This window comes from Phocoena sinus, chromosome 10, assembly GCF_008692025.1.
Source record: "Phocoena sinus isolate mPhoSin1 chromosome 10, mPhoSin1.pri, whole genome shotgun sequence".
In the NCBI taxonomy this organism is placed as follows: Eukaryota; Metazoa; Chordata; class Mammalia; order Artiodactyla; family Phocoenidae; genus Phocoena; species Phocoena sinus.
The window spans coordinates 36,533,278-36,546,038 of NC_045772.1; the positions used below are offsets into that span (position 1 = coordinate 36,533,278).

The window sequence follows — 12,761 nt, forward strand, 5'->3', positions numbered from 1 at the left end:
CAGGCACTCAAAAGATGTACAATCCTCTGTGACCACCTCCCCTTCCAGGGTCTTAGAAGATTACACTGTATCCACTCTACAATCATGCCACCCTCATTCATTTATTCAGTATATATCATTGGGAATTAGAGTGATGCCTAGCATGGATTAACAAATCTCAATACATGTGTTGACAAAATGAAGGGACTAATGAGGACATGAGAATCAGGCTAGGGAAACAGAAATATTCAAAAGTCAGGCACCCTGTATACCTTTCACTTATACAGTACTATATGTCAATTATATCTAAATAAAACTGGTGGGGAAAAGTGACCTATGCCCAGCCCTTATGTAACTTAACAAGGGAAATGCAAAAGGAGGGTACAGGGATAGTTATTAAGATACTGAAAGCCATACACTAAAGATATAAAAAGAAAAGTTAAGACTTAGTCCCTGTCCCATGTCCAGGGTCAAAAGACATAGATTTATGTCTGCCATTCAATCTAAAATCTGCTAGTATAGAGATACTGAAACCAGTGCCGTGGAAGCACAGAGAAAGGAAAAAAATAATTGCTTGAAAGACTCAGGCAAGACTTCACAGAGGAAATAAAATTTGAACAGGTAGAGAGAGGAAAGGGACATTTTTGCCAAAGAAATAAAAAAGGATTTGATCTATGGAATTTGTCAGAGCATTCTGGGAAATTCCAAATCTTTTTGAAGTTTTCTAAATACTATAAATACTACAAATTCTTAAAGAAAATTTCGTACAAAAATGCTTTGAGTGAATCATTCCACTGGCTATAATAAAAGCACCAATAATTAATTTTTTGTCTAATTTGTCTCAGAAAAATATAATTCTTTATATGAAGTCCTACTCTATAGTCTAAGTCTAATTTTGTTGCATGTCAGTTTTACATATTTTGCCTTTGGTCAGTTTTGATGGAACAGTAAAAACACAATTCCATTTCTATTCTTCTTACCTTGAGAGTAACAGCCAATTCCATTTTATAATATTTTATATTTAAAGCGTTCAGAAGTCAAATGTGTGGCATTTTCTACCTTGCCAATTCCATGTTAAGTCAATGGCATATTATCAGGCCAAGAAACCCAAAATTAGACAAAAGCAATCCACTGGGATCAGAAATTTGCCAAATCTCATAATTCAAAAAGAGACTGTTAAGGATGGTTGTGGAGTTTTTGGCACTTTGAGTTTAAGCCATTCCATAATAGGATTTGTATTTCATCTAATCAGCAAGTCGGAAACTATGAAAGTTCTCTTGATTGGGGGGGGAGGGATTAAAATTTGATTGTAATACATGTCTTTCCTTCCCTTCCTTCCATATGTTTCAGTAAATTAAAACTGTTAAATCTTGTTTTTAAAAATACCTTCTGAAAAATAAAGCAGCCTGGAAAACCATATTTTTGGTACAGGAAACTTAAATAATTCAGGCGTGTAAAGAAGAAGGAAAAAAAATTTTAAAAGACACGTAGTTTCTATATCCAAACTAGTGTCACAATCTAGGTATATTCAGAATTAAGTACATTTAAGCATTCGGTTTTTTTTTTCTAAATGATTTTTTTGGCAGGGAGGTAAATCAGGCATTTGAAATTTTTAGATTCTTTGAAGGTGGCCATTTCTCAATCTAATTAAAAATGTTTCCATTTGAATTCTATAAGGTCATCTCAAATACAGTAGTTGAGGCCCAAGTTATATATGAATTCCATTTTTATATGGAGCTGTGTGAATTATCAGCCTATCAGAATAGGAAATAGAACAGGTTTTCATAAGATAAAATAATTTTTTTCTAACTGATTAAACTAGACATATTATGATCCTATAGATGGCCAAAACGGCAACTTATACCCTCCAATTCTAAGTAATGTTCTTTCCCTTACTCTGTTCTTTCTTTTTTGGGGCCCCCATATTAATTTATTTCATAATTTCTTCTTTCATATATTTTTTCTTCATCTTTATGTTTAGGTATGAAAACATTTACTCACCTTTATTTTCTTATACTTCAAATGAAAATTGTTTTGCCATCATTTTTTTTTAACTTCTAAAAGCTCTTTCTTGTTTTTTCATTATTTATTTTTTATGGCATCCTGCACTTCGCAAAATGCTATATTACCATCTCTAAGGATTTTTTTTTCTTTTGTTTCCTTCAGTTTCCTTTTGCTAATCATTTGTTTCAGTTCCAATCTTTTACATTTGAGGCTTTCCTAATATGACTGATGGTCCTTGGTTGCCCATTGTTATTTAAAAGTAATAAAAGCTGAATGAACTCCTTAGGCATAAGTATGCTTTCTAGACTGGAGTCACTTGTTTGTCTGGTTTGGGAGCTACTCATTTTCAGGGACCTCCAAAGGTAGGTATATGGAAATCTTTTCCCTACAGTGATTCAGTTTCTCCACATAAAAATGCAACCATTTCTTGGGAGAGGAGGTGTGTGTATATGCGTTGCTGAGGGGTAATGAACTCTGTGTAGCTTGTGTTCTGTGGGTGGCAGGGGAGCGGTACTGACAATCTGAGTACTCCACTGGAAAACATTCAGTCAATCCTCTTTTCAGTCCCGTCTGCATTCCACCTTTGACTGGGCAAGCTGTTCCTGAGTCATGGAGCTCTCTCACCCAACTGCTCCACCACTGTGAGCATCTCTTCCCCACTTGGAGGTGAGTGCCTGCTGGCTAGCACTGTGCACATGGGGAGAAACTTGACTGCCACATATGTAAGTTAGAACTGATTACCCTATTTTATACTCCTTAACTCACTCTCTTCTATGCCAGCTGCCGCCACATCTTGAGTCTCTCCAGCTTTCTTCTCATTGTTATCCCGTTCCAAACTCCCTTTAGATGATGGTTTACTCTGTTCTGACGAATCAGTTGTAATACCTCTTTCTACTTTCTGACTTCCAAAAATCAGCTTAAATTTCATCTCCCCTCCCATTCTGATTGTTCCTGTGAGGTTATTCCTTCTCAATAGTTTTATTGAGTAAAAGTTTATTCTGATTTACCCGCATAATCACCATTTCTTTGTTCACCAGTCTTTTTGCTCCCCACTTAGTAACTCCTTCTAGATTTAACTGTGTTCTTTCAGAGGACACCTTCAGTAACGTCTTCAGCTAGAGATTTTAGTGGACTGACTTTAATTTCTTGGCCTAGGAATTCCCTGATCATTCAAGCAAAGTAAATTCGAAAACCCAAAGCCTGGTAAAGGGAGGATGATAGTGACAAATTCTCTGCAAAGATTTCAGATTCCATGCTGAGACAGACAAACTTTCACGCTGCCCTCTTGTATCAGTATGTGAACTTTTTCTACATTATCCTTTCACTGAGGATATGAACTTTCCTGCTTTATTTAGGCATCTAATTCCTGGCTTTCTGTTGGTCCAAGGTTTTGTCTCTTATTCCAACAAGAAGGAAAACAAACAGTAAGCTCCTTCCCATGGGTTGTTGCAACTGGTAAACTATCCCAAATCAGCTGTAGGAACAGCCTACTGTTTACTGTTCCGGTGTTTAGTTATTGCTTCCTTTCCATCCCTGGGAAATTCTCTTTCTACACCTTGAGCTCAGCCATGCATTAAGAGCATATCTGTTGTAGTTCATTAGGCATATCTAGATATTTTTTAGTGGGATGTTTTCTGGTTACTTAGTCTGCCTATATAATCTCTTTAGTAACATTTTAGTGGTATCTTAGAATGGATACATAATACTTTTAAGTGTTTAGCTTATCATCTTCTGTGGGAAATAAAAATGTTATTATTTTAAAATAATTATAAGACACGCTTCTAGGAATTCACTTAGCAATCACTTTCCTGACCATTTGCTCTACGTTTTGCTAGTGTTCATTTATTTTTAGTAATATTGGAGAGAGATTAAGGGATATAACTAAAATAACACAGATAAGAAATTCATATTAGGATTGAGGCTAGTTGTACCATTTATTAGCTGGGTGAAAAGTTACTTAAATATTTTGAACAATCCCTGATTGTATAAAATAAAAACATTAACATTGCTTTGAGGCACATAAAATTACAGTTTTTGTAAATCACAAAGGTAGAATATCAACAATTTCTTATGCTTCGAATAATACCACTTTCACAGAAACGTGGCCAAGAGAGCTTGTCACATAGTGGGTGGCCAAATGATGGCTCCACTTCTCTTACAGAATGATTTCCAATTAGTAGGAATTCTAGGTGACAGTGATGGACACACACGCAGTTATCTTATATAATGCTGGCTTTTTGGAAAGAATCAGACTTAATTCCACATTATAGCCAATCTGGGGTTAACACTGGCTTGGAGAACATAGTCGTTATACAAATATTGTTATTTTGACAAGTTCATTATATAATCACACATTTGGAGTTCTCCATTTATACATTTCAATTAAGTTACATCAAGGATACATATCATATTTTATCTGTGGCAAACCCCATAGCCAAAGGAATGCATTTTTCTATATTTTTCTGTACAGAGTTCTAACTTAGTATTATCATCATTAAATCCTAACAATCTGGGTTAACTGGCCAGGAACCAGTACCTCAAACCCTATCTGCCTCAGTCTGCACAGGCAGAACCAGTTTCTAAAGGGTGAGAAAGGGAGTTACTCACTGTTAGAGCAAGCAGTTTCCCATAGGTGAGATGAGCAGGGATGTGGTCGGTCTTGGATCTCAGTGATTCCATATACCAATGCTCTGCTTCAGGGAGCTTGCTTAGTCGCATGTATGCTTCACCTGGCAAGAGAATCATGAAAATCAGTATGAGGATACAGCTTTCCAAGAACATTTGCAACAGATCACATCATCCTGTTTATATTCCACACAGTTTCAGATTCTGTGGCAAGTACTCTCATCCGTTACCTCATTTGATTCCCCAAAAGTCACCATCATGTCTATTTCACAGATGAGAAAACTTGTGTTTGGAGAAATTAAGTGAAATGCCTACAAGTCAAAAATGTAGTACATGATAAAGGTTTGACTTTTTTTTTGATTTTTTTTTTTTTAACTTAGAAACATCTAACTCCCAAGAATATGTGCTTTGTCATCATTTCTTTTTTTATTTTTAAGGTTGGGTCTTTCTTATGTACAATCATTTGTTCTTTTTTATTCACATTCATTCATTCCTTCAGACACTCAAGTATTTACAGAATAACTACTAATTGGAGAGTATTATGCAGGACCTAGACAACAGAAGTTCAAGGTCCTACCCTCTAAGGTTGACAACCTTGTTGAGAAAAGTAAGATTAAATGAAGGAGCTAAAAATATTTGGGTTTAAGCATTGGTGCTAGATTTTAGTTTTTTTCAGAAATTATTTGCATTTTGTATTTTAATGAGTAAATAAAATTTACCAGTTTCCTTTGGAAAATCCAGCGAATATATGACAGTTATTTAGCACGCCCATCACCATGTGCAAAGTTAGTGTAAGGCCTTTCAGCCATCAGCTGTTACTTTCAAATTACACAAACTTTGCCCACCAAACAGCATTTCACTAACAGCCAAGCAAGAGAAAAAAATTGGAAATGAAGCCAAAAGTGTATCAGTTGCCCGCTTATTATCATCCCCCTCTCCCTTCTATGCTCATAGTATGGAAGAATATTCACCTGATGGTAAAAGTATATTTTAAGATGATTTGTGTATTTAAGTTAAATATTATAGTTATAATAAACACTGCAAATGTTGAAGCTACTTAATTTCTGAGACCAGGCAACAGACTTGTGACCTGCATTATTTTTCAAGCAGACTTTTATAGCTTAACTAATCATAATTATGATGGCTTTTTCCATCTAGAGGAATAATCAGAGGCTTTTCCTAAATGTGTTACCCACACTGGTTGTACATCTTTGCTTCAAAGGAAGAGCTAGCTTCCTTTTATTTTAATCAAATTCTTTTTGCATTAGCACAGCACTGTCAATAGAAATATGTCTGATGAATTGAATTGATTTGCGTCTCCTGACCTTTTGAGTGCCCTTTGCTTGACCGGTTAGTAAAAATATTGGTGACAAATTATATGTAACATGCATAAAAATGTAGGTACCACTCACACACATCTATGTGCTTCTAGTTCTGAGAAAAGTCACTAAACTATATTATCATAAAAATGATAGTTCAAAAAAATATTTTTTTTCCTAAAGCTTAAAATGTGTTCGCATTTAAGAAGAATTTGGTTAGATTTAATCAAATGCTCAGGGTGAGATGCAAGAAATCCTGAAGCAAAGACCAAAAACTAGAATAAAATATACAAAATATTCATAGTTGTTAGAGTGGTAGGATTAGGCATGGATTTAAAAATTTTTTTACATGTTTCTGCGATAATTATATTTTTTAATTATAATATCTCCTAATAAGTGAAACAATGTCATAAATTTTCTTTTTGGCATGTTGAACTAATAAATATTTCCAAACAAAACAAATAGTAATTTTCCTTAGGGAGAGTGAACCACTTCTTCATACTAAAACGATACTAGATATGATTTATATAACAGAAAAGATGCACAATCCTGAATATTAAAAATTGTAAAACAATTAATGATAAACCAAATCCAACTATTTATCTCTAAAAGGGATTCTAAAGCCAGAAGAAAACACATACTAATTTCAGAGTTAGAGCTGAAAGATGGGTCTGCATTATAGGTTCTGTTTGGAATTGACCTGAAATTCTACTTTGGGTCTTCAAGTGCTCACAGATCACTTTTTAGAAGTTCTACAATCATTGCATTTAATATGGCCTCTACTTTTCATTTATTAAAAATTCAACTAACTTGTAGAATAGTAACAGGTAAGCTACCTGTACAGAAAGAGAGTGCAGGAGAACCCCAATTCCAGAGTGCTTTCGAGATTCATATCTTTATATTTAAGTGTCTGATTTTTTAAAAATCATTTCAGAAAGTAAACTATTTTTTTCCAAGTCAGAAATCTATCATGATTAAAACCCATTTTGAAATGAAATATTATTAATTTGCTAACTACTTAGGTTGAACTATTTTGTTCAGTAAGAACTCATAAGCAACTTATTAAGTTGTAAAGCTTGTGAGGTGGGGAAATACCAAAGGACCACAAATAAGAAATATAATGCCATAATGCATCTTGGCAACTATATGAAAAATGTAAATAACTAGCTTACTTAGGTACTATTCATTACAACTCAGAAAAACTTCATGTAACCATTCAGTGCATCTCAGTAATAACATTGACAATAACATTCATTGAATGTTTATTACAAAATAGGGTAGCAAGCTATAGGGAGCAAATGTCTGACTTACATGCAGCCACTCCTCTCACTCTATACCTTTGGGCACACAGAATGTTTTCTCACTTAGCCCCACAAGGGGCCTTAATGCATCACCCTCATTCAGGCAGTACTAACTAACTTTTCAAATTAGGTTTATGAGATGAAACATATTTTCAATCTCTACATTAGTTGCTTATGTATCTCATTTTTTAAATTACGGAACATCCTTAATTACCTGGATTTTACAGATAAGAAAATTGAAAAGCACAGTGGCTAAATCAAACACTTTGTGACTAAATGCAGAACGTGGTAAAACTGCAATTCAAACCCAGGACGACCTGACCTCAGTGCATTGTTAACCTGTTGGTAGTGAACAATCACAAACTTTCCAAGTCTCCAGCTCAGGTGAAAATTATACTCTGCCTCACTCACGGAAAATTGTTTTCTAGCTTATGATACGCTGGCCATCAAGTTCATTTCACTTTGCCTTGGGCTTCTCTATTGAATTAAAGGAATAAGGAAGAGCAATAATAATCCATGGTTGACCTTTAAAAACGTTTCTGCCTCATACTATATTCAATTATTAAGATGGAAATACGTAGCATATAAGATGTACTTTAGTCCTAAGGTTAACCTTAACACAAAACAGCCCATAAAAGTGGTAATAAAATCAAGATGCAAAACCTAAAATGCAACAAAATGATCATGGATGAATTTAAATGTGTTTAAAAGGCAACTCAATAAAGATTCAGGCAACAAACAATACAAGCCCAAGTACTTGCTATTTACCTGGCACTGCCAAGGTAGGAGGCTCATGTTTCTCATTTCTAATTCATACAAGGGGTTAGACCACTCATTTGTGAATGTGGAGGAAGGTACAGGAATAATAAGTCACTTGAACAGTTAACAATCCTATCTTAAAAGGTGTGAATGCCTCGAAAGCCCATACTTTTTGCCAATGCATCAAGCTACCTACTATATAAAGTTTATTACTTATTGAATACCTACTAAAGTATTATATATATATATATTTTGGAGTATAGTTGCTTAACAGTGTTGTGTTAGTTTCTGCTGTACAATGAAGTGAATCGGCTATATGTATACATATATCCCCTCTCTCGGGCCTCCATCCCACACCCCCCCCCCCCATTATCTTTATACTTTTTACATTATTCCTACACTCTAATTAGTATTGGTCTCATCTTACAAACGAAGTGACTATGGGTTATTGAGCTTAACCAACTTGCTCAGTGTTCAAAAACAAGCAAATGACAGGTTCAGGATTCAGATTGAATTCTCTCTTTTTCTTTCTACTATTCCACTCTGTCCAAATACTATAAAAAAATAATTAGAGAAGGGATAAAATAACTGCAAAAAGTGACATCAGTGGATCCAGTTAGGAGAGAATGGTATACATGTAATCCTTCAAGCTTGATTAAAATATTAAAATCATAAACATTCCATTAAGGAAATGGCCACAGGAAAAGAAAGTTCAGTAAATTCAATAAGAAAGGGAATGAAGATACTTGATCGGGAATGGGGTAGAAGGAGGAGGGTTAAGTCATCTTCTCTGGTACTATAATTCTTCTTAACTTACAATAATAGAAAAAAAATGTTTATACTACCCAGGAGGAAAGAAGCAATGATGACTATTTTTCTTTCTCACCCTACATACACACACACAAAAATGACATAATAGAGGTACTTTCGTAAGAATTCAAAGATCTGCAGGGTGATGATGTAGTGATCAGGTTCATCACCCAGATTTATTTCCAATTCACTCACAGACAAAAGGGATTTCGATGTCTCCAGGCTGGCTTCAGGCAGATATAAACCAGTTTCAGATGTAGAACAAATAATGTCACTCTTCCTCCCTAAAAAGCCGTGAATCTAAATAATCCAGGCAAAGACTAACTCCTTAAAGGAAAGAAAGCTGGATTAATGATGATGTAAGAGTCCAGATCTCACTAATTTTCATGTTTCAAGTTACTGGACAGCTCCAGCTACCAGATAAAGAATAGAGCATGTAGGGGTACATACTACCCCTATCTGCTAGTGTTACCTTTTGTTTCTCCTGTCCTTGCTCAAGAGAATATAGTTCTATGTTAAGATTCAGTTTAGATTCCCTATTTTTTTTCAGCTTCATTTAGATATATAAGTGGCATACAGCACTGTAAAAGTTTAAGGTGTACAGCATTATGACTTGACATATATATTGTGAAATGATTACCACAGTAAGGTTAGTTAATACCCATCATGTCAGATGGATACAAAATAATGCTTTTTTCCCTGTTATGAGAACTTTGAGGATGTACTCCCTAATCAAATACATCATATAGCAGTGTAAACTACAGTCATCATGTTGTACATTACATCCCTAGTACGTCTTTGTCTTATAACTGGAAGTTTGTATCTTTTGACCACCTTATGCAATTCCTCCACCCTCCAAATTCCCTATTTTTTAAAATTTTTTTATTTTTTTTGCGGTACGCGGGCCTCTCACTGTTGTGGCCTCTCCCGTTGCGGAGCACAGGCTCTGGACGCACAGGCTCAGCGGCCATGGCTCACGGGCCCAGCCGCTCCGCGGCATGTGGGATCTTCCCGGACTGGGGCACGAACCTGTGTCCCCTGCATCGGCAGGCATACTCTCAACCACTGCGCCACCAGGGAAGCCCTAATTTTAATTTGATATTGGAGTATAGTTGATTAACAATGTTGTGTACAGCAAAGTGATTCAGTTATACATATATCTATTCTTTTTTGAATTCTTTTCCCATTTAGGTTATTACAGAATATTGCGCAGAGTTCCCTGTGCTATACAGTAGGTCCTTGTTGGTTATCTATTTTAAATAAAGCAATGTGTACATGTCAATCCCAAACTCCCAATCTATCCCTCCTCCCCAACTTAAAATTTTTTTGACCACGTGTACCAAAAGTAATCACCCCTTTCTCAATTCTTACAGTAATTGTTAAATCTCTTTTTAAAAATGCTTAAATAGGGACTTCCCTGGTGGTCCAGTGGTTAAGACTCCACGCTCCCAATGCAGGGGGCAGAGGTTCGATCCCTGGTCAGGGAACTAAGATCCCGCATGCCACATGTCTCAGGCAAAAAAAAAAAAAAAAAAAAAAAAATTCTTAAATGCATATCTTGCATATCAATTTAGGTTAGCCAACATGGATAATGCATATGATGGTAAACCTAAAGGCTAATGAGGTATCATTCATTCCTGCCTTCATGGTACTTACAATCTTCTGAGAGAAATATATTTATCAGTATTTTCCAAAGTTTGATTTTTAGGTACACGTGAAACAAAAAATTTTTTTTAATTTAGTACTCATAAATTACATTTAATCTGTGTTTAAAAATGTGATTTCATAGATATGTTTTAGAATGAAGAAAATTATCAAGTAAATAATAAAACAGATGGTAAGTGGTTATGAGCAAAATCACAGTGAACAATGGAACATGAGTGCAAAAGGTGTGAACAACACTGAATTGCATGTGCCTAGCTATAAGTTGAGAAGTTCTAAAAGTTTCAGAAGAATGGTTGTAAAATACAGTGACACCAGCACACTGGGGAGAAATGCTAACTTTGTAAAAGGGCTCACGTAGGTTATAGCGTTTTTCTGGCCTGTAAAGAATAGGAGCATTCAGAAAATAGCCCTACATGATTTCTAGCAGGCTTTCTGCTGCTGATATGGTGAAAGCATCTGATTGTCAATATTGCAAGTGTTTTAGGATACTTTGTCTGAAGGTCGGGCATTCTATGGTAATCTGTCTAATTTCTAAGCTCTCCCAGCTTAAGGACTTGGCTGGTCACTAACGTAATCATTCCATTTTCAAGAAATGCTTCTATTCCATTTAAGATATCAGGTTTATTTTGTTTTCTTTATTTTGGCTGCATTGGGTCTTCGTTGCTGTGCGCGGGCTTTCTCTAGTTGCGGTGAGCGGGGTCTACTCTTCGTTGTGGTGCGCGGTCTTCTCACTGTGGTGGCTTCTCTTGTTGCAGAGCACGGGCTCTAGGCGCGTGGGCTTCAGTAGTTGTGGCGCACAGGCTTAGCTGCTCCGCGGCATGTGGGATCTTCCTGGACCAGGGCTTGAAGCCGTGTCCCCTGCATTGGCAGGCGGATTCTTAACCAATGTGCCACCAGGAAGTCTTATATGGATGGTTTTTATAAGTAGTGTTTTTCTATGCTGGTCATTTTTCTTTTAATGAGCACTTTACCCATCTTCAAGTTTATGATTTTTTTTTTATATGTTACTTTAATTCTTTCCTTAGGAACTAATTTTGCCACATAATTTTAAAATGAAATAAACACATTTTAATTAATTGATTGATTAACTTGGTTTGTCCATCTACCTGTTGAAATTATTTATAATTATGATGTAGCACAGAATTATGAATTATATACCAAAAGAGTAATTAGATGTCTGGGTTTCTAATTCTTACTTTTCCATTAAAACTTTGTATGGTTATAGACAAACAGGTTATTTGACAAGACCTTTGTTTATCATCCACAAAATGAAGGGCTAAGACTAAATAACTCCTTAATCCCCTAAATTATATAATCATTTGTAGATTCATCACTGTCCACGAATTTACAGTCATTTCATAAACCAGTGACAATATCCTAGTTAGTTTAAAAAGGAACTGTCATATTCATGGATTTTCTAGATGATCTACTCAAGATTGACTAGCCCAAGTCCTGATTAATCCTTTCATTTTTTTAATATTTATATTTATTATCTAATTACTAACATATCTACTCATTGTAGAAAATCTGAAAGATAATAATTTTATTAAATCAGATGAATCCCATCACTCATAGTGATTGGTAAAGTTTTGGTGTTTTTCCAGAATTTATTTTATATTTTGAAAAAAATCAATTTTAAGTAAAATATTTTGCTAGTTTTAAATATTTAGGTTCCTTCTAGCATTTTAAAACTATATTAAAAAGTATGATAAATTTTCCAAAATTATATTTTCTCATTCAAGATCAATTTTTTGTGTATTCAAATTCCCCTCCCAATTTTTTTGCAGGTACTACACCTACTTCAGCAATTATCATCCTTCTTTGTAATTACCTTTTTAAAAAAATTTTTATCTTATTATCTTAGAATACATATATAGAATTCTTGAACTAATGAAAATGCATATATTTTCACAAATTTTTTTAAATAAAATTTTAACCAGCAATTTTTAAAAATTGTGGGTCACTGTTTAATGGCTTTAAACCATTTTTAATTAAGACATTTATCTTTTCCCTATAATAGGCAAAAGATGGTAACAGCTTTTCATTTCAGACTATTTTAATTTTTACATATGCAAATCAAGTTGACTTTTCCTTTGTAGTTTAATCACTATCTATTTTGCACAAAATTATTCTCCATTATAGGGACATATATTCTCTTCTACTTATATAGCTTTGTTATTAAAATTAACTACTTATTCTACATGAAATACATTTTACCATATGGTGTGAGGCAGATATCTAATTTTATTGTTTCCAAACATTTAATCAATTCTCCCAGATCAGCTTTTATAAAAACTCC

At 34.7% G+C, this 12,761-nt stretch overlaps 1 protein-coding gene across 9 annotated transcripts in view; it reads right to left on the reverse strand.

Annotated features, from left to right (window-relative positions):
* Positions 1-12,761, reverse strand: part of TMTC2 (transmembrane O-mannosyltransferase targeting cadherins 2) — an 847,045-nt gene that overhangs the window by 560,962 nt on the left and 273,322 nt on the right. For all 9 annotated transcript variants that reach the window (XR_004351770.1, XR_004351769.1, XR_004351771.1 and 6 more), the window contains one exon: positions 4,591-4,712. Coding sequence is in view for 6 of the 9 variants with exons in the window: in XM_032645685.1 (XP_032501576.1) it covers positions 4,591-4,712 (122 nt within the window). In the remaining 3 variants the exon portion in view is untranslated. The remainder of the gene's footprint in view (positions 1-4,590; positions 4,713-12,761) is intronic.